Source organism: Scylla paramamosain, chromosome 30 (genome assembly GCF_035594125.1).
Source record: "Scylla paramamosain isolate STU-SP2022 chromosome 30, ASM3559412v1, whole genome shotgun sequence".
Taxonomy (NCBI): Eukaryota; Metazoa; Arthropoda; class Malacostraca; order Decapoda; family Portunidae; genus Scylla; species Scylla paramamosain.
In genome coordinates this window covers 255,958-277,943 of record NC_087180.1, presented here as the reverse complement: position 1 = coordinate 277,943, position 21,986 = coordinate 255,958, and the positions used below count along the sequence as shown (strand labels likewise).

At 38.2% G+C, this 21,986-nt stretch overlaps 2 protein-coding genes across 9 annotated transcripts in view; one reads left to right on the top strand and one right to left on the bottom strand.

Moving 5' to 3' along the window:
- Positions 1-21,125, bottom strand: part of LOC135116013 (uncharacterized) — a 52,219-nt gene extending 31,094 nt beyond the window's left edge. Inside the window, exons 1-2 of the mRNA XM_064033232.1 lie at positions 20,988-21,125; positions 20,251-20,342 (exon numbers count right to left, since the gene is read on the bottom strand). The gene's annotated coding sequence lies outside the window, so the exon portion shown is untranslated. The remainder of the gene's footprint in view (positions 1-20,250; positions 20,343-20,987) is intronic.
- On the top strand, positions 669-21,257 carry LOC135116140 (sodium-coupled monocarboxylate transporter 2-like). Of its 8 annotated transcripts, none has more exons than XM_064033368.1 (12): positions 669-786; positions 7,883-8,139; positions 8,568-8,701; positions 9,591-9,779; positions 9,995-10,146; positions 10,735-10,875; positions 11,040-11,258; positions 11,462-11,580; positions 12,273-12,430; positions 12,744-12,934; positions 17,730-17,830; positions 18,288-21,257. In XM_064033368.1, the coding sequence occupies exons 2-12, from the start codon at positions 7,917-7,919 to the stop codon at positions 18,443-18,445; spliced, it is 1,785 nt and encodes a 594-aa protein (XP_063889438.1). In that variant the 5' UTR covers positions 669-786; positions 7,883-7,916; the 3' UTR covers positions 18,446-21,257. The 8 variants fall into 8 exon arrangements, with proteins under 8 accessions (XP_063889438.1, XP_063889441.1, XP_063889439.1 ...); XM_064033369.1 differs by lacking the exon at positions 669-786 and adding an exon at positions 7,237-7,395 and having other exon boundaries at positions 7,908-8,139; XM_064033365.1 differs by lacking the exon at positions 669-786 and adding an exon at positions 7,238-7,395.
- Positions 21,258-21,986: the final 729 nt, after the last annotated feature.

Genomic DNA, 21,986 nt, shown 5'->3' with positions numbered 1-21,986 from the left:
TAATACACACACACATATATATATATATATATATATATATATATATATATATATATATATATATATATATATATATATATATATATATATATATATATATATATATATATATATATATATATATATATATCCATGCCTCAGGCATGGATGCTCTTTCACGAGTTCAATGAACAGCCGACTGTTACCGCGGGTCCAGTCAATGTTTTTGTTTGCAATGAACGATGAGCGAGCAAACGAACCACACCCTCCAGAATCCAACTGAGCCGTCGCGGCAAAGCGTGCGAGCGTCAGACTCGGGTGTGACCATGGCTCCCACTGGAGATTTTGAACCTAGATTGGGACTTTTCATGCATTTAGTGACAATCTGTGCATTTTGTCTTTTTCTAGAATATTCTGAAGAATTCCGGTTGCCTTTAGTGACAATTTGGGGATTCACAGCTGTTATTACTTTCCAAATACCTAAAATTATTTCTTGGCGTTTACTAAATGATAGTGCGGTTAGAATATTCTGAAGAATTCCGGTTGCCTTTAGTGACAATTTGGAGATTCACAGCTGTTATTACTTTCCAAATACCTAAAATTATTTCTTGGCGTTTACTAAATGATAGTGCGCATGTGAGCATTAGCTACCGGAGTCAAGAACATTGAAATTTCGGCCAGTTATGTGCAGAGATGCTCAGGGTCACCAGCTCAGAGGCTTGGGCTCAGCTGACTCAGCCAGTTGCTACTTGCCAGTTTATTTACATCAGACTCCTCACCGGTACACAGTACACACACTTACAATAAGTAAGTTTATACTTTTTTTGAGTGTGTTTTTTTATGAGTTGTAAAATGTGGTTCCTTCAATGTTATGCAGGAATGTGAATCAAGTTTATTTGATAAGTGTTTTGGCTACATGATGTTATGACAATCTATACTGAAACTAATAATAATGTAAATACTATAATAGCCGCAGGTTTTACGAGATATTTGCCTGAGAGTACTGTCTAGTAAGGTTTTGAAAGGCTAATTTTAAGTTTCGCCTCACTAAAATCAGTGAGTGTGTCAGCGGGAAATTTACTCATCAGAAGAAAATTGAGATATTGTGTTACAGTTTTTTTTTTTTTTCGAGGGGAAATCATTGTCAAAAAGATTTTTTTTTTCAGTAGCTACTGTAGTATATTATCTGTATTCGTATAATGATAAGAAAATAAATAAATCAAATTCTGAAATACTCAACAACTAAGTTTTTTTCCTATTATTTCATAAAAAAATGATTTTTTTTTGGTACTGTGTCAATATTTGTAAACTAAAAACTTTTTGTCCAATTTAGGGATTTTTCAGCACGAATCTAGAGAATTAATGATCTGCTTTTGTGGGAGCCCTGGCTATGACTTGCGGTGCTGCAGGATGAAATGTTCGGACAGTCCGGCGGGCGCCCAACTCATCGTACAGAGACACTTGTTCGTGGAGTTGGTGCGGTGAGTAGGTCTATCAGGTCTATCAAAGCATCAGAGGGGCAGATTATATGCAAGCGGGCGATGTTGATTAATATGGTAAACTACGGTATATTTCATCTTCCAGCAGGATGTCGCGTCTGAAGCTCGATTTTATAACTATGCATTCTCCTAATGTTGTAAAAGTTATGTTGATGCTAGTAATAGTGTATCGCGATTATTACAGTATTACAAGGTCATTAAGTAACAATATTAGGATACTATAAGGAAAATATTAAAGGCAGACAGACGTTCGTCGTAGTTCGGTTGTAGCTAGTTTTCATTTTTTTTTATTTTTATTTGCTGTTATTAAAAAGTTAGTTATCTATTATTACCACTGTAACGATTTCAATCCAATTTTAAGACACCTTAAAAATGTTGATTAGTCCATATTTGCACCTGCTATACTCTTACGCAAGAAGTTCCTCTCAAAGCTTTATAAGTGTCTTTTAAGAACTTACGGTGAAGAAAACAAGTAGACACAGACTCAGTAGGTGTACGTAAACCCGGATTTCTGGGGTCCTTCAGGTGATCACAATTTCTCAAACTCTGCTAGTGATCACGAATTCGTAAGTTCTGCATGTGATGACAATTTCTTAAATTCTGCAGGTGGTTACAAATTCGTAAGCTCTGCAAGTGATTACAAATTCTGATCAGAAGCAGGCTCACGGGCACCTTTCTGGGTCGCACAGTAATTTAACATGGAAATTGTTACTGCAGTCTATTTAGCTCCTTTATCTACTCAAACTTTGTAGTACAAGGTTGGATGCATTGAAATAAATATGGTCCCTTCCCTAGATTACAGCATCATTCTCCTCCCCTCCCCTCCCTACACACACACACACACACACACACACACACACACACACACACACACACACCACACACACACACAATATCCCATTGTGGAAATAAAAGAAATGTAAGGTAAATAGGTTGGAGGTGTTGAAAGAGGAGAAAATTTAAACTGTCAGGGAGTATAAGTACCATCTTGGAATATTTTTATGAAGAGGTGGAGAGACAGATGGGGAAATAAAAGAAAAAAAAATGGAAAAGTAGCAGTGTTAAAGGTAGAACTTACATAGATTATGAAATAGAGGGGTGTTTTCATGGAGATGAAGAGTCTTGAAGAAAAATTATCCTCTTGCCAACACTAACATATGGGTGAAAGACGGTCATGGAACATAACATAAAAGTTGAGAGTATGTGCATTGGAAATGAGTTCTCTGCGAGGAGTTTAACGCCATGAAGTGTAGTGTAGTAAAGTTTGGTAAAAGTGCGAGGAAAATAGCAGGAAACTATTCTCTAGGAAGAAAAAAATAAATAATAATAATAATAATAATAAAATAAGAGATTTGAGAGTAACAATTAAAAACACCTTGTTGTATGAAAGTCACATAAATAAGATCACTGGAGAAACGTACAACCAACTGAGAAACATTAAGATGGCATTCACCTATATTAATGAAGACATAATCAAGGCATTGATAACATCAGTGATACATTCACGATTGAAGTATGCAGCACTGATGTGGCCACCAAGTTTGAAGAAATAAAAAAAATGGAGAGGATTCAGAACTGCAATCAAAATCCCATCAAGCTACCGAAGCAATCATAACTTCGATAATAATAATAAATAAATAAATAAATAAAATAAAAATTAAAAAACTTCGATAATATATATATATATTTTTTTTACTGAAAGGGATTGTATATTGTCTTTTAATCTAATTTTACTGGAAAAACGCCATCAAACAGAGACTCTTTTCCCCTCTTCCTGCGACTAACAGTGAGTACTAATCGTGACTGCATATTTGTGATAACCTGAGTTGTATCATAAATGGAAAAAGTATGGAAGTGCATGTTGAAAATCGTAAAAGCCTATATCAGCTACGGGGTGGGCTGTTACTATGGCAAGAAACACCTCGTTCTTCTATCCTCTGTAAATCTGATCAGTGTATATTTCTGATTTCTGAACCTTAATGTGCATTCCTGATAATCAACACTAGAAAAAAATAAAAAAAATAAATAAAATAACCCGTGCTTAAGGTGAAATCATGGCGGGAATCAGCAAGCGTCGGTCTCAGACAATAGAAGGAATAGACAAATTAATGCAACAGGCGCGCAGTTGTACCCACTCGGAAAGAAAGCGGCACACTGGCTTCGGCGTCGGACGCCGGCGGGCTGCAAGCGAGTGATGCCACGCACGTCAGGTCAGGGTTGCCAGGTCCCGCAATATTTTATTGGCAGCTGTGCTCATGATTTTTGGCACTTTTTGGCAAAAAGTTTTTCGAAAATGGCAGAGTTTATGGCACTTATCAAGGGAAAAATAGAAAATTTAAATGTCCAAAAAGTTATAATCCTTTATTGAAAATAAATGTTTATTCTTTTGAAATTATTAAGAAAAAAAAAAAAACATATTAGAAAACTTAACCTGTCCACAAGCTAGAATCTTTTATTGAAAACAACTAATGCTCTTGTTTTGGGCTGATATAAATGAACACACACACACACACACCCACACTTATTCCTGCAAAATTTCAGATATTAATTCCACATCATCAAACTCTTTAGTATCAGCATCCCCTTCATTAGTATCATGTGCATACATAGAACTTGAATTGAATTTATTTAGCATCTCTTCTGATACTACAAAATCCTTGCAGCAAGAATTATTCAACATCAGGTGTGATCTTATCATCAAAATGCTTTTTAATAGCTTGTGCCCCATCTTATTTCTTACCTTAGTCTTTGCTAAGGCAGCCTGACTGAAAACTCTCTCAACATATGCATTTGAAATAGGTAGGCATAACTTATCTAAGACTAATTTTGCCAAAGTTCTGAAGCAACACGTACCTGCTTCATTCTTAAAGTTATAAACATTACACCAAAAATTAGCCTGATCTTTAAGGTCAATCCCAAGATTTGTCCAATCACACAGTCTGATGTTCATGTACTGTTTTTCCAAGTCATCAAGATTTTCATCACTTGTCCAAAATTCTGTGAGATTCAGCTTGTGAAATGGAATAAATCTAGTCTGGGAGAGGAGAACATCAGGGTGAAAAGCTTGCAATGTCTCCAAAAACTTGAATTTCTCTGGCAGCCTCATGGATACTTTATCTACTGCTGTCTTCAAAAAATTGAGGCATTGATACTTTATGTTTAGTACCTGTTCATTAGAAAGTTTTGACTGTGACAGCTCCTGATAAAATTTAGCTCCAAACTGAATGTCTGTTATAGGTTTGAGATGTGCATCTTGAATCTTTTCATACATTTGCACATATTCATTTTTACATATTCTACTTCTCAATGACATAATTTTATAAAAAACATCCAAGTCCTTGAATAAACGACACTGGTCAGCATTTGTGTGTTGGAAAGAAGCATTAATTTGTTCAAACTCATTTATAAGTGGAGAAGCAAATACTAGGTATAAGTAATTTGATCTGTCATTTAGCATTTTCAGCAGTGACTTGCAACTATAGCTTTTTGTATATTTAATGCAGCTGAAATATGCTGTGAGCTCATGCCATTGTGTGATAACTGAATTAATAACTTTCCCAGTCACCAACCACCTTGTCTCTGACGGACTTATGAATTTTGTGGGGTGCAGATTAGGAATGTTTGCATTCATGACATGAAACAATTTATCATAATCACTTCTCCTAAGAGAGCTAAATTTAAACCACTTTGCGATTTCACTGAGCAAAAAAGAAAGGTTAGAAGGCAGTTCACCAAATGCATCTTTTCCACACAAACTTAAGCTGTGGCAAATACATTTAACTAAAACACAATGAGGGGCGTGTTCTCTTATCTTTGTATACACAGAGTTATGAGGTCCACACAAATTGGATGCACCATCAGTACCTAATCCTATAACATGATTCATTGGAATACTGTGTGCATCAAAGTATAACTTGATGTCTGAGAAAAGAGATGATGCTGTACATGAGGTGACAGGAAGTAATGTTAAGAATTTTGTTACAACTGATGGTATATCCTTCTTGAAATATCTTACACACATGCACAAGTGCTTTGTAACTGAAACATCTGTCGACTCATCAATGATGAGCGAAAATGAGGTCTGTTGTATATCTTTGATTACCGAGTCATGAAGACAAGGGTGTACAACATTAGTGAGAATATTGGAACATTTTGTTCTGTGGTGTTTCATACCATGTAAAAAGTCTGTCTTCCTTGAAGATTCATTAATAATTTCTCCTAAGTGATCGGCTGCTCTGATAGCTGCATGACAGGCAATGGCAACACTCCATCTAATATCAAATATTTTCATTTCTCTAAGACCACCAGTGAAAAATGATGAAACACTTGGAGAACCTTTAATTTGATCTGCTGCTCTCTGGCGCTTCTGAGATTTGGCATGCATTTCAGCATTGTACTTCTTATTTTTAACCTTAGTCTTGCATACCTTGCACCACAGGTCATCTGAATCATCAAGTGGAGATTGTGTTAACCATCCTGAAACAATAGTTTGGACAAACTGATTTGTGGGCACAATTTACAAGCATTTACACTTTCAGACAAAGGTGTTTTAGCTGGTTCACTATGCTTCAAGCCATTCGCAAAAGTTCCTAAACTTCACACACAAATCACGAGGAATTTTGTTTCTCTTAAATAGCTTCTGATCTCTTACCTTGAAATTCTTTCATCCAATGCCCTGATAAAAGTTTAGTTTTCGGCATACCAATGATCGACAGTGACACAGCCGTGACAACGCCTTGACATCCCGCAAGAAACTGAGTAGATCGAGTCAACCCTCCTCTCCTGGCCTCAAACATGTTCTATACGCGATACGGCAAGCGGGTGTGCGTTTTGGTTCCAGTCATATACTCGCAGTTGTAATTTTTGGCATTTTATGGCAACTCTGCGACAAAGATTGGCATTTTTATGGCACCATAATACTACTGCCAAAGAAAAATGGCATCTTTTGGAAGAATGTTAAATTTATGGCAAAAAATGCCACTTTTGGCACGTTCTGGCAACCCTGCGTCAGGTAGTGAACACAGAATCCGGACACCCTGGGCGGCGTGTTGCGTGTCATGAGGCATAATGTGGATGCTCATTCAGACCCCATGTCACGTAAGTCCGCTCGCTCACTGCCCAGGTAGTTGTGTTCTGGAAGCGTGAGTGGCAAGGTGCCTCATCCTGGTTGGTGGCAGCAAACACAAGTATTCTGTTATTTTTCTTTGTACTATAATCTCACATTTAGTGTTATTCTCTATGTCATTAAGTGTTCGTTGTTGTTTGAATTTAGAATTATTCTCTATGTCATCAAGTGCTCTTTGTTGTGTGAACTGAGTGTTATTCTCGAAGTACTTGTTCTATCTTACTTTGCTCTGATTGATTAAACTTAAAGGCTTCAAATGTCTTACTGTTTATATATATATATATATATATATATATATATATATATATATATATATATATATATATATATATATATATATATATATATATATATATATATATATATATATATATATATATATTTATTGTCATGTTATTGGCCGAGTTTACCTTGAATGGGATCACGTTTTCTTAGTGTCCCCGTGTTCCGGTTACCTGCCATTCGGGCATTATCCTTATTATTGTTATAAGTAGTGTAAGGCTTATTTACCCGTTTTATATCATGTAGTATTATTCTCTTCATAATTTAAGTTCTCTATATCTTTGTATGTATAAGGAAGGAAGTATAATCGAGGTGAAATACGTTGAAAACGAGGGGAGCTTGAGTGGGCAACAACACATTCCAAGGAGGGGAAAAGCAGAGCGCCTTAGGTCGTGAGGAAAGGTGGAGGGAAGGCGTCTCTCAGGGAAGAATCTGGGTGTGGATTGGTGGTGGAGTGAGTTTGTGGAGGTATTAGTGGTGTAGCGGTATAACCTTGATATCCAGGATCAGGTTAGTGAGTCTTTTGTGGTACCAAGAGCTCTTGTCCGCTGAAATTCGGTTGTTGAGTTGTGCCGGTGACGCTGTTGGGAGGGGTCATAGGTCAAACTGGCAGCCATTTTGTGAGTGGAGGTTGTGGTGTTAACCTTGGAAGTTGGTGTTGTGGTGTATTGGTGATTTTGGGGACGATGTTATGGTGTTATGGGTAATCTTTGGTGATAATGGTAATCTCCTGTGAGGCTTGAGGAGGTGAAATACGGGAATTATTGTCTGGGGACGCGGAAATGGCGTCCGGGTAAATTCCTGCGGTTGAGGGGAAATATTTCTGTGACTGGTGGAGGTGTAAACGGGTTCTGGTGACGTGGGAAGTGACGAGAACGTCATGTAGTAACGTGTACTACCTCATGTTGTTTGTGAATTATTATTAGTATTAATATATGTGCTTGTAACATAGAATAATCGTGTTTTCTACTCCCCCAACAACAATCTGGTATTAAAGGTGATTCCAGCTGTGCTGAGTCAAGGACAAATAAATGGAAGAAACAGCACAGAAAGAGTTACCGAAATTCTCAACTCTGGATTATGTGGTTTTCGGTGCCATGTTGGTGATCTCCCTCCTGATTGGCCTTTTGTGTGGCTTTCAAAGGAACACTTCCTCCTCTCCACTGAATTATGTCCAAGCCAAAGGATCCCTGGCACCACCAGCTATTATGTTATCCCTGCTTGGCGGAGCCATATCAGCTATATCCATATTAGGTAAGATACTTTACAATACTATTATATTACACCTCAGTCTTGATTCTGAGCTGTGAATGTTGTGGTTGACATAACAGTAAACTACAGTGAAATATGTGTTTCATGCAAAATATCACTGTGATAAGTTCAAATATTGCATCTTCCTATTCCCTTTACTTTTCAAGTCCTGATTTCTCCATGAAATTATGTTTGATGTAGGTACTTTACTGAATTTGCTTCATTTCACTTATTTTTATCAATGTATTTATTATTTTGTTGTTTCCAATCCTCATACGTTCCAAACTTTTTTTTTTTCATTCATTTTGTTTACTGACATAAATTGCCACAAAATAGTTACCACCAAAAAATACTTACAACGACATAAACCACAATTTTCTAGTGAAAAAAAAAGCAATAGAATTTGATTTTTTTCTTTTATTTATTGACAGGAACCGCCACAGAAGCTTACTATTTCGGAGCGGAATTTTTAATTTCCTTCGTGGGCATCACTCTGGGCATGACGCTACTGTACTTCATTTTACTGCCTACCCTCTTTACCCTTAATCTGGTCTCTATACATGAGGTATGTTAATTTCAAATTATAAATTCAATAAATAATAAAACATTATGATGTTAGTGGTTAGTAGTAATGCGTAATATGCAATGAATTAGTTCTTATCTTCATTAGTTGTGTTACAAAAAAAACAATCTAAATATTAAGCGGATTATCATCTGACTATTCTTTGATTTAGTGGACACATATGTGTCCACCTAGCCGCATTGATTGATTGACTGCTGGATCTTGGTGCCACAGCAACCAGACCGTATGTCACCTCATGGAGGTTCACGAGGCCCATAAATACTGAACTCTACAATGACAGATAAGATACCGGAAGAGACGGTGCCACCAACCACGTCTCAAGCCCCGTCACCGGTCAAAGCGGACTCCCCGCGGTGGGGAAGTTTTGTGTATTTCAGTGATCGGAAGCAAATTCAGCAATTGCAACCAAACAAGACATAATCACTGACCGGTATCAAACTTTATGCGTCCTACAACTGATACCTCAAGCCAACGTGGCATCATATCTGATTTTATTTTCCAAACTATGACAACCAGGTCCGTACAAAAACCCTCAATCCTCATCAGACGAGGTAACTGACCATAATGACTGACAACTCTAAAAATATATACTCACACTAAGGGGTCCAATATTGATTTTCCTTAAGGAAAAAGTGAGTATGATCTTGGCATTGATCTTGATGTTTCAGTGCATGATTCTCCTAAATATCAGGTCTTTCTGTTTTGAGATCTCCAATTTAAGGAGACAGAGAAAAAATAATATTCACCAAACAGATCTCCGCGTATTCTTCCCTGCTACAATTTCCACGCCTAACTTAACACATTCTCTCAAGTAGTCATTCATTGCCATAATCCTCCTTCACTTCTCGGTTGTTTTTTTTTTACTCCTCAGTACATTGAGCTACGCTACGCTTCACCTGTGCTCCGGAAACTATCATGCCTGTCCCAGCTGTTGAATTTGACTTTGTTGATGGGAATCCTCTTGTACGCTCCTTCAGTCGCTCTCTGTACCGTTACCAACCTGCCATCATGGGCACTGATGCTTTTCCTTGGATGTGTATGCACCTTCTACACCACTCTGGTGAGTGTGTCTCTACAGATTTATATGTTGAAAAGACATGTCTGCTTGGTTACCTTTTCGTGTCTTCAACTCGTGACAGGAGACTGTGGTGTTATATCTAGCTATATTCTTTTCTATCTGAGCAGTTACCATTATGGACGTCCAGTTTCATAATTCCCGAGTTGTTCAGTTGAAAGGTAAGTTTCCGAAGACTTGAAACGGTGACATTTTTGCAGGGTGGTGTGCGGGCAGTTGTATGGACGGACGTGCTGCAGGTTATTGTTATGGTACTGGGCCCGATAACGATTATTGCACTCTGCATCACGGAGGTAGGCGGTGTGGGACAAGCGTGGGCGATTGTTCAGAATGGTTCCCGCTTCACTGTCAAGTACGTAACCCTTTACAAGTTTACACTTACTATTAAGCAAATATAGAGCATTCTCGCATTATATAATGTTACTTTCTTACTGCGTATTGTCTTTCCGTAAGAAAGTTACATCATTACAAATTTCCTTCATGAGCACTCGGCTAGTATTGTCTCCATCATTATGTTTCATTTGTTGCTCTGCAAGAGCAGAGTACGAGATTAAACTGAATCATGCCAATTGTGAGAAATATTTGAATTCAGAAGCCTAGGAATTCCGAATTTAGTAAACATAACGACCATAAAAGAAATAACATCGTAAAAATACCTAACATATTGTTCCAGTGAAGAAAATAGGTGTATCTTGTTCTTTGAAATCCCAGACCATTTTGGTCAAGCAATATGCATATAATTTTCAATGTCACTGAATTTCAGTTGCGCTGTTTTGTGTTATTTTATTCAGTGAATTTTTTTTTTTTTTTTCATTTTCTTATCTTTATTATTTTCTTAATTCTTCATAACTCTTCTTTCTTGTCTGCATACACCTGTCTGACTGGAGGTGTCTACACCTATAAAACACTGACACAAAGCTTGAGAACCCATCCTCTGCAGCACTGACCCGAGCATTTTCGTCCGCAACTCTGCATGGGGCACCGCCGTCTACGGCTTTTACTTAACATTAATGTTTTTTGGTGCGAACCAAGCTGCCTTCCAGAGATTTTCTTCCATGAGATCCCTGCAGATGGCTCAAAGGTAAATATGTTCATTATTTTTGGCATTATTTAGTCCTGAATAAACATGAACATAAAGAGAACGATAAATAAATATATAAATGTACACGTACAATAGAAATTTCCTTTAAATATGTTTAACATTTCATGGTACTCTAAACATGACTGGTGAGTTTTATGTTACAGAATTAGCCTCTTAACCGGTGTCGGGTGGATCATATTGTGGAGTGTGTTCTTTTTCTCTGGGCTCGCCGCTTACGTGGTTTACCATGACTGTGACCCACTGGCCTCTGGAAAGATACGTAAACACGACATGATTCTGTCCTATCTTATCATGGACCGCCTTGGGCACCTCAGAGGCGTCGCCGGACTGTTCGTAGCAGCAGTTTGCGGAGGCGCCCTCAGGTGAGTGGCTGTTACTTAAAATTTATATCTTACAATTAAATAAAAAAAAAATAAATAAATAAATGAGTGTACAGATGAACAGATAAACAAACGAACAAATAAACAACAGATGTCATTTACTTCGATGTATGTAAGCGCACTTTATTTTTCTCAGCTTCCTATAAGAATGATCCTTATAGTTTAAAGTCTGCTTTTGTTTGCAGCTCAACCTCCAGTTATTCAAACTCCATAGCCTGCTTGATTTGGGAGGATTTTTTGAAAGAAATTACATTTTTCAGTCGTCTAAGCCCCACCAGCTCCGTCACTGTGCTGAAAATGTTGTGTAAGTCGGCTTTCAGTTTTATTTTGAACTACTTTCTTCATTGGCTATCATCGTGTATCACCCAAATCATTACTCATCAGTCCCTAGCTTACACATTACTATCCACATGACTATAGCGGCCTCCTCCCGTTCCCTCCCTCAAAAATAAATAAATAAATAAAACAAATAATAATAAATAATAATAATAATAATAATAATAATAATAATAATAATAATAATATCATCATCATCATCATCATCATCATCATCATCATCCAAAAACAACAGGATTTTTTTTTTTTTAATGTTCTCCAGCACACGCTTGTCGTCTCTTGCCATACTTAACTGAACTGACCTTTCTTCATCGACTATCCTCGCGTATCACCCACATCATTACTCATCAGCTCCTGGCTTACACATCACTGTCCTCATGACTATAGCGGCCTTCCCGCGTCCCCTCCAACAAAAAGATAATTAATTAATCAATTAATTAGTTAATTAATTAATTAATATTTAAATTAAAATTGATAATAAATAAATAAATAAATAAATAAATAAATGTGTGTGTGTGTGTGTGTGTGTGTGTGTGTGTGTGTGTGTGGGTATGGGTGGGTGCACGTGCAAGCGAAAACAACAGTTATCTATCTTATGAGCCAGTTCTGATACTAAGGTATACGTAAGCCTGATAACAATATTGGCTTTCATTTTTTCAGCTCTTCTAGCGGGCGTGGTGGGACTGATACTGGGCATCCTGATGGACGGCCTGAAAGGACATATTATAAAGATAGCCAACTTAATAGTGGTTTCGACATCTAGTTCAGTCTTTACCGTGTACCTTGCGGGAATCCTCAATCCCTGGGTCAACTACAAGGTTAATTCAAACTGAAGTTCTAGACCTGATAGCATGTTTTTTTTTTTTTTTTTTTTTTTTTTACCCTCTTGTGTAATACTATGTGGCTGCTGAAGGTGAAAGTTTTGATATGCTTTATTTTTTAATTTATTTTTATTGTTATCATTGTTACTGCTGCTATTATTGTTGTCATTATTATTATCACCATTACTGTCAGTATTATTATATTTAGAGATGTTTATGTGTTACTTGATGTGTGTGTGTGTGTGTGTGTGTGTGTGTGTGTGTGTGTGTGTGTATGGTATTCTTGAATTCTATCACAATTATCTTTCAGGGAGCCATAGCAGGTTTGGTGGCGTCGTCTTGCTTCAGTTTATGGATAGCAATTGGAAGCCTGATGCAGGGGATGTCCCCAACCCCTATGCTGCATCTCTCCACCGCTGGCTGCAGCACAACGCATGGAACCACTGCCGCCTTGCTCACCACCTACCCACCAAACGTTACTCAGGCACCTCCACCTGATTCGTAAATATGCTTATGATTTTTGGCATGATTTTAAATTGACTCGAGCAGTTATTTATTTTCATGTCGTTAAGGCCTCTCCTCTCCTCTTTCTCCTTTATTTATTTTCATGTCGTTAAGGCCTCTCCTCTCCTCTCTCTCTCTCTCTCTCTCTCTCTCTCTCTCTCTCTCTCTCTCTCTCTCTCTCTCTCTCCAGTGTACATGTCAATCTCCTTTGTGTTTGAGCTATGGTAGGAATGATAGGTGTCCGAAAATAACCCGAGACTGTCTTAATCTTCCCTCGATTAGATCACTTCCTAAACTCAGTAAACTAAGGAACATTTTAATGCTCACACTTTACAAAATCTACCTCGATATCTGATGGATTACTGTAAGCCACAAGAACTCACTCTAAAAATTACTTGGACACAGGTCAAGAGAAAGTACAGAGAAACGTCTCACATATCTGACGAACTTACTTTTTTTGTTGTTGTCATCCCATATCGTAACACCACCTCTATAATATACCACTAGTTACACACAGTAAAGATGATTATAATTACGTATCAGAAGGTAGCGATCATCGTGGTGTCGTCTGGATTTTCCACCACGATGTTGATGCGATGGTTGTGACGTGATGTAGTCGTGGTCACAGTAGTGTAGATATTACATGGATATGTCATCAGTTCTTTCACCACATTTCTGTTTGTTAGTCACTTTGTTTATGTGCACCATTACGTATCGTCTATTTAATTTTTCCTTCTTCAATCTCGACATTACTATCATATCCTCGAAGGATATTCGCCGGCTGCTTGATGGAAACGCACCAGCTGTTAAATGGATACCGCCCTATCAAACGTATCAGACGTGTCTAGGTGGAATGTCGAGTCATGAGTCGAACGCACTGAAGCACTGTCGTGACGAGAAAACGCAGTCTTGTATACCTTAATGATACGTCAATTAACTTGTACTAAGCCTACCAACACTTACATACAAGCTTAAATATACCTACCCTTAACTTACTGATATATATATATATATATATTTTTTTTACGAATAATAAAGCACAGTCGCAGTTTTTTTTGCATTCTGCGTTATATCTATGGAAATTATTTCCCACAATACAGTAAAAATAAATAAATAAAATAAAATAATAATAATAATAATAATAATAATAATAATAATAATAATAATAATAATGGCATTTTAGGTAGCCGACAAGCAAATTTCCAATAGCCTGCTTTACTTACTTAAATATAAGACCGCCGTCCTGCTAACTACAGACATAGCCACACACAGGCTTAAGATCCCCAAATATCAATAATAATAATAATAATAATAATAATAATAATAATAATAATAATAATAATACCACCACCACGCCTACAAAAACAACAACAACAATCTCAACACTAAGAGAGAGAATTTGTCATGAAAAATCACTCGAAAATTAAAGAATTTAAATTTATTTAGTAAAGTTGTCACAGTATGTCGCATTCTTAAAGATGTGATTTGCAAAAAGTAAAAGTTCAAGTCACTCCCATCCCTTTATAAGGGATGTAAGAGCTGACTAATGAAAGATAAACTTCTACAGCAATGTGCAAACTTGATAAGGGATGGCAGTCCTTGACGGTGCCAGTTCAATAAATGAAACAGGAAATCACTATGAACAAGTCAATATAGAACGTATCATAGCTTGAGTCTCAGTTCCCATGCTTGTGAACAGGAGTTCATGGAGCCTATACAATAGCCAGTGGAAACAGTAGTAGTGATAAATGAACTATAGTTTGTTTTGGTTTGAAAAGATACCGCATTATTGTAAATAAATTAAAATTATAGCAAGAACATTCCTGTTTTGTGCTTGTCATCGGTAAGTGGATTTAAATATTTTGTCAGAATATTGTGTCAGTGGTCAATACAACTTCAGCGAAAAATACGAACTATTTGTATGTGCAGCACATATATTAACATTCAACTCTCTCTCTCTCTCTCTCTCTCTCTCTCTCTCTCTCTCTCTCTCTCTCTCTCTCTCTCTCTCTCTCTCTCTCTGTTAAACTTCTTGGATCGTAAACTCTGAGCAGTTCAACCCTTCATTTCTCATTGGTCATACACAGGTCACGAGAAAAAACGATGGGAGACTGTACTTACACGATTGTGTATAGGGCACGCAGAACCTCACTTACTTTCATCTCCTGCCTCTTGCCCAACTTTTAATAATTCACTTTGTCTATCACATCCCACTCTTACGTCCTTGCTAAGCTGCTATCCCAATTAGAACCTTCCCTCACTTAGCTCATCTTACCTTACTTCCCCAATGCAGTTTCTTTTTTTTTCATGTTCTAGGTTTTATTTTTTTTTTATGTAGGAAGGATACTGGCCAAGGGCAACAAAAATCTAATAAAAAAAAAAATGCCCACTGAAATGCCAGTCCCATAAAAGGGTCAAAGCAGTGGTCAAAAATTGGTGGATAAGTGAAGTGTCTTGAAACCTCCCTCTTGAAGGAATTCAAGTCATAGGAAGGTGGAAATACAGAAGAAGGCAGGGAGTTCCAGAGTTTACCAGAGAAAGGGATGAATGATTGAGAATACTGGTTAACTCTTGCGTTAGAGAGGTGGACAGAATAGGGGTGAGAGAAAGAAGAAAGTCTTGTGCAGCGAGGCCGCGGAAGGAGGGGAGGCATGCAGTTAGCAAGATCAGAAGAGCAGTTGGCATGAAAATAGCGGTAGAAGACAGCTAGATATGCAACATTGCGGCGGTGAGAGAGGGGCTGAAGACAGTCAGTTAGAGGAGAGGAGTTGATGAGACGAAAAGCTTTTGATTCCACCCTGTCTAGAAGAGCAGTATGAGTGGAACCCCCCCCAGACATGTGAAGCATACTCCATACATGGACGGATAAGGCCCTTGTACAGAGTTAGCAGCTGGGGGGGGGGTGAGAAAAACTGGCGGAGACGTCTCAGAACACCTAACTTCATAGAAGCTGTTTTAGCTAGAGATGAGATGTGAAGTTTCCAGTTCAGATTATAAGTAAAGGACAGACCGAGGATGTTCAGTGTAGAAGAGGGGGACAGTTGAGTGTCATTGAAGAAGAGGGGATAGTTGTCTGGAAGATTGTGTCGAGCTGATAGATGGAGGAATTGAGTTTTTGAGGCATTAAACAATACCAAGTTTGCTCTGCCCCAATCAGAAATTTTAGAAAGATCAGAAGTCAGGCGTTCTGTGGCTTCCCTGTGTGATATGTTTACCTCCTGAAGGGTTGGACGTCTATGAAAAGACGTGGAAAAGTGCAGGGTGGTATCATCAGCATAGGAGTGGATAGGACAAGAAGTTTGGTTTTAGAAGATCATTAATGAATAATAAGAAGAGAGTGGGTGACAGGACAGAACCCTGAGGAACACCACTATTAATAGATTTAGGAGAAGAACAGTGACCGTCTACCACAGCAGCAATAGAACGGTTAGAAAGGAAACTTGAGATGAAGTTACAGAGAGAAGGATAGAAACCGTAGGAGGGTAGTTTTGAAATCAAAGCTTTGTGCCAGACTTTATCAAAGGCTTTTGATATGTCCAAGGCAACAGCAAAAGTTTCACCAAAGTCTCTAAAAGAGGATGACCAAGACTCAGTAAGGAAAGCCAGAAGATCACCAGTAGAGCGGCCTTGACGGAACCCATACTGGCGATCAGATAGAAGGTTGTGAAGTGATAGATGTTTAAGAATCTTCCTGTTGAGGATAGATTCAAAAACTTTAGATAAGCAGGAAATTAAAGCAATAGGACGGTAGTTTGAGGAATTAGAGCGGTCACCCTTTTTAGGAACAGGTTGAATGTAGGCAAACTTCCAGCAAGAAGGAAAGGTAGATGTTGACAGACAGAGCTGAAAGAGTTTGACTAGGCAAGGTGCAAGCACGGAGGCACAGTTTCGGAGAACAATAGGAGGGATATCTCCACAAAATCACCATCCTTCATCCTGGAGAGTTTAATTAATTCATCATACTAAATCCAAATGCTCCATTTGATTCTGTCCTATCCTTACAACAGCTCTTCATTAACGTTTGGCTCTTGACACGGGTCTACGAATTTTGGTATCGGACACTTTCTAATTTTCCATTAACTTCACTTGAATCTAGAGCAGACACCAGTCACGAACAGCGAACACGTGGATTCCAGGCCATGAAATCGTACCAAATGTATAAAGTGGCTTTAGTGTCAGGGCAGTTGAGTCTGATGAGAACTACAGTCGGAGACGAGCAAATCTGCGTAGTTTACCTGCCCACTGTGGAGTTGCTTTCATTTGGGAAGGTTATCATTGTGCTGTGGTTGGCTTTGTTGTCAGGAAATCACAGCCGGACCAAGCTTATGGAAAGTCAACAGGACTAATAGTGATGTAAGAGTTGGCAATAAACTGTTACAATAATGACTCAAGACAATTTCATACACTAAGCCAATTCTGAAACAACTCTGGAGTATCGTATCTCACTTCTGCATAATGTAGAAACACTCCCACATGTACCCTGAGGCAGGTCTTCCTGTCTGATAAAAGTGACTGGATCAAAGGGAACAGACCAGTGTTTAATCTGTGTATCGAAGGCATTATGATTTTGTTTTACCACTTAAATGATTAACCAGCTGATCCACATGAATACCTGTACATGTGCTAATCCGCTGTAAAAGGATAACTCTTTTCGTTTCTATCACAGCATCAGTGTACATAAATGAAAATGTTCAATTAAAGAATAACCCATGAAAAGTAGTTAACGTTGTTGACTACTGAAGGTTTACGTGCAGTAATTCTTATTTTCATCTCTTTTATTCTACACCTGCAGGTCAGAATCAAACACCATCTATGACATTTCTGACTTCTACTTGGGCATTCTGTCCCTCATCCTCGGTCTGCTTGTCGCCAACATTATCTCCATTTTTACAGGTAAAGCAAAGCATGAGTGATATTTAATAATAATAAGTTTTACATGCTCCACAATACTAATTTCATGTAACTGAATTATGTAAACGTAATATTGCTTTAGTCTAATTCTGCTTTTGTAACAAATTTGTTTTTCATTAACACAATATTACAAGTTGTCTTAACAGACCACTTCTCTCTTAATGATATATGAAATATCAGAATTGATTTCTGCGGGAGGACTACAGAATAGAAAAAAAAGCTGTGAAACATAATAAAGTTATATATATATATATATATATATATATATATATATATATATATATATATATATATATATATATATATATATATATATATATATATATATATATATATATATATATATATATATATATATATCCTGACGGTCGTGTCTGCAGTGGCGTGGTTCGTAGAACACATTATTAACGCATAAATAAAAAGATGTTTATTGCTGCAGGTGTGGTTAATCCCTGGACTCTGAGGACAGGGGTCCTGGCTCCTCCGTGTGAACGCTTCTACAAATACCTTTGGCTGAAGATACATGGAGAACGAAATCCGTACATCCCGAAAGAAGCTATTCCTGATGGCCAAAGAGCCGCAGAGACATTGTTATAAATAAAAGTGTGTGTGTGTGTGTGTGTGTGTGTGTGTGTGTGTGTGTGTGTGTGTGTGTGTGTGTGTGTGTGTGTGTGTGTGTGTGTGTGTCCACGTACATCAGGGAAGAGTAACGAATAGGATCTGGTTGCCTTTGTGGTATTGCCTCTCTGGATAATTCGCAGAGCGCATTAAATGTTGAACATTTATTGGAACAATGTTTCTTTTGTTGTTGCTGCTGCTGCTGTTCCTGCTTCTGCTGTTACAGTTTCACAAGCACAACAGTAACAGCACTAACAACAGAGCCATCACTGGCAACAGGTGTAGATGTAATAACAGCAGCAGCAGCAGCAAACATGGTATAAGTAACAGCTACATAAATGGCGAAGGTTGTAAAGGCGCCTCCCGGATGGGCACTGAAGGATAATGGGCGTGTGCACTGCATGAAGTGGTTTTGGCGGAGACCCCATCCCCTCTCTCTCTCTCTCTCTCTCTCTCTCTCTCTCTCTCTCTCTCTCTTTCTTCCCCACTCGCTTCCCATCCCTTTCCAACACACGTATACAATAAATAAGTGTTATCAATACGAGAAATCCATGTCCCTTTGCCTTAAACACTTCGGTTCTTTATCTCCATTGTTTGTGATCGTCAGCGAGGCACCGTTAGCGAGACACTGGCTCATCAACGTGTCATGGGCTGGATTATTATCATTATTATTAGTTTATTGACAAATTCACAAACATAAGATGATAAAACATACATAATAAAAACAGTACAAGAATAACTTCTCAATAAAATTTGTCCAGATAAAATGCAATTTCTAAAATGTATGTCTTCCTCTGCTGAACAGTTAAAATTAACCACTGTGCACATATTAAACCAAAACAATAAAAACATGATTTTTATACAACTATAAATGTATCTTCCTCTTACTACCAGATAAGAGAAAGAGAGAGAGAGAGAGAGAGAGAGAGAGAGAGAGAGAGAGAGAGAGAGAGAGAGAGAGAGAGAGAAAACGGTTCTGGCCAGGATGCTATTTTATTTGTAGTGTCACGCTAGGAATGCCACGCCATGTTCATCATTCTGTCATCACTCACCACCTCTGCCAGTCATCACACACACTCCTCACTGCCTCAACCCTTCACCATAATCATTATCGCCATTTAACCATCTTTACTTATTTCTCTCATCTGCCTGTTGAGTTCATACCACATCAGTAAAACTTGTCAACTACACTAAACTGAACTAACCTAACTCCAGTTTCCTTGTCTCTCCGCTGTCTATCTACTGTATGCCACACCAGCAAAATTTCTAAGCTAACGTAATCTAATCTAACCTAATCTTCTAAATTAATCTCTCCATCTAGTTCTTTATCTAGCCTGAACCTTTTTTTTTTATCATTCCTGTATTGTCATTCTTGCCTCACCGTCTCTAACTTTCCCCTCATTTCACTGCCAGGTGTCTATCTTGCACTCTCCACAACTCCCACCATCGTTTCATCCGATACTGCTGACATCTCCACATTTTGTGTCCTCACAGTATCCTCTACCACTTCACTGTCCCTATTTCTTTCACTTCTTTTCTCAGGTCCTACCGTCATCTATCTCATCATCATCATTATCACCATTTTCACCATCATCATTGGTCACTATGGTTCCAATGTGCACTTTGATATAATTAAAGTGCTAAACTAATGTTTTAAATTTATTATATTCTTCGTCTTTCAGCTTTCTTCCCGCAGTAGCACACACCTAGACACACAGCACACCTTCAATACCATCACACACATATACCACACACTCTTAATACCATCACTCTCTCAGCCTCACCTCCAGAAATGCGCCTCAAAGCCAGGGCTGCCGTCCCCGCAGCGCACACAGCGGCAGTGCACGGTGTCCTCCAACGCAGAGGATTGGTCGTGCTGTGGAATGGAAAGAAAAGGTTATGTATGGTCTGTGATATGCTAAGGAGTGGCAGTGTTAAATGCTTACTTCTCTCATCAAGTCTATTTTCAAATTCCACAGCGAAGATTTACCGGATTTTCTTGGGTGTTTTGCTATTGATGTTGCAGAATCGCTGTTAAACTATTTTTGGAGTCGTGAAAACACCCTTGAAAACCTTAATAATTTTCATTACCGGCTGCTAAATATGAGGGAGAAGGCGAGGAAGTTTTAAGAATATGGTCCCATACATGTTAGTGTCCCTGAGCCTTACAAGATTCTATTGGTTACTTAGGTGTAGAAGACGAGTTAGGTAGATGCGCACAGCCTTGCCACATGCCGCCACTGTCACCATCAATCATTCAAATTTTTGTGTCTCGAGATCTTGAGACTCCATTTTTAATACTGTTCGTTAAAAGGACTGAAGAGATTCAACAATCTAACAGTCGTATTTTAAATGCAAAACAAATAGAATAAAATTGTGTTACATATGATAATCTGACAACTCTTACTTCCTGACCCAGAAGCGACACCACTCGCCAGTTTAACTGACGTGCTCACCAGCAATTCTTTCACTGCACACCAATAATACACGTCCGTATGCACTCATTACCAGCCCAACATACTTGCCAGGCCACTGGGAACAAGCTTCAGTTAGGAATTCGGTGGTCCTGTTTCACCTTGGCCACAAATAAAATGTTCGAGAGGACAAACTAGAAATACAACCCACGTAGTCGGGCAGCAGCACCGATTCTACTGACGATTGATCAGCGACTCGCATCTCTTCGGTACAGTTTCGGAACCGTTCGGTACTAGAAACCAAAACAGTATTGAGGTACGATAGACCGTATTTGGGATTATAATAAGAATAGTGAGCGAATACAAGGGAATGCAAAGGAAAATAAACAGCAACATACTTTGAAATGTTTACTGGGCTGTTTGTATCACTATCCTATATAAACCACTAGTAGAAGAGGCAAGATGGCAAAGTAAGTGACGAAGAGGAGGAGGAAATAAGAGAATAGACCCTATAAAGAAAAGAAAAGAAAGAAAAAGCAATAGAAAGAAAAAAAAGAGAAAGATGTAACTACGAAGGAGGAAAAAAAAAGAGCTTGATCACATATGAATAAATATTAAAAACACGTAAGCATTATAACACTGAGGAAGTTGAGCAGACAGTCACTACCACCACCCCTGCCACGCTCCCGCCACTCACCTGTCCATAATAAAACCCACTGTAATTGTGTCTCGAGTCAGCGGGGCCAGAATTACTTTATCATCTGTACACCTGCTTATACCGGAGCCGCTTAGCCTCACTCAGGTATCTGAATCACCAAGTCAACAACAAACAGTCGCATACAGCTTTTTTTTACTAGTAATTAACCAAGAGAGAAAAATTACGTCGATGAAATTATCTTTATCTACACCTACCTATACTAAAACTTTCAAACTTTACTCAGGCATTTGAATCACCAAGCCAACAACATGCAGGCACTCAGGCACTTTAACCAGCAAACCATCAACACACAGGCACGTATATTTTTAAACGTTCTTATTATCTGACAGTCTGAAAGAAAAATTACGTTATTATTACTTGATATATGTATGTCTATACGAAAGCTTTT

Excerpts from the sequence above, each read along its gene's own strand:
- LOC135116140 (XM_064033368.1), top strand. The coding sequence starts at position 7,917 with ATGGAAGAAACAGCACAGAAAGAGTTACCGAAATTCTCAACTCTGGAT. Across the intron at positions 11,259-11,461 it reads GTTTGCGGAGGCGCCCTCAG|CTCAACCTCCAGTTATTCAA; the intron begins GTGAGTGGCTGT and ends TTTTGTTTGCAG. Across the intron at positions 12,935-17,729 it reads CAGGCACCTCCACCTGATTC|GTCAGAATCAAACACCATCT; the intron begins GTAAATATGCTT and ends CTACACCTGCAG.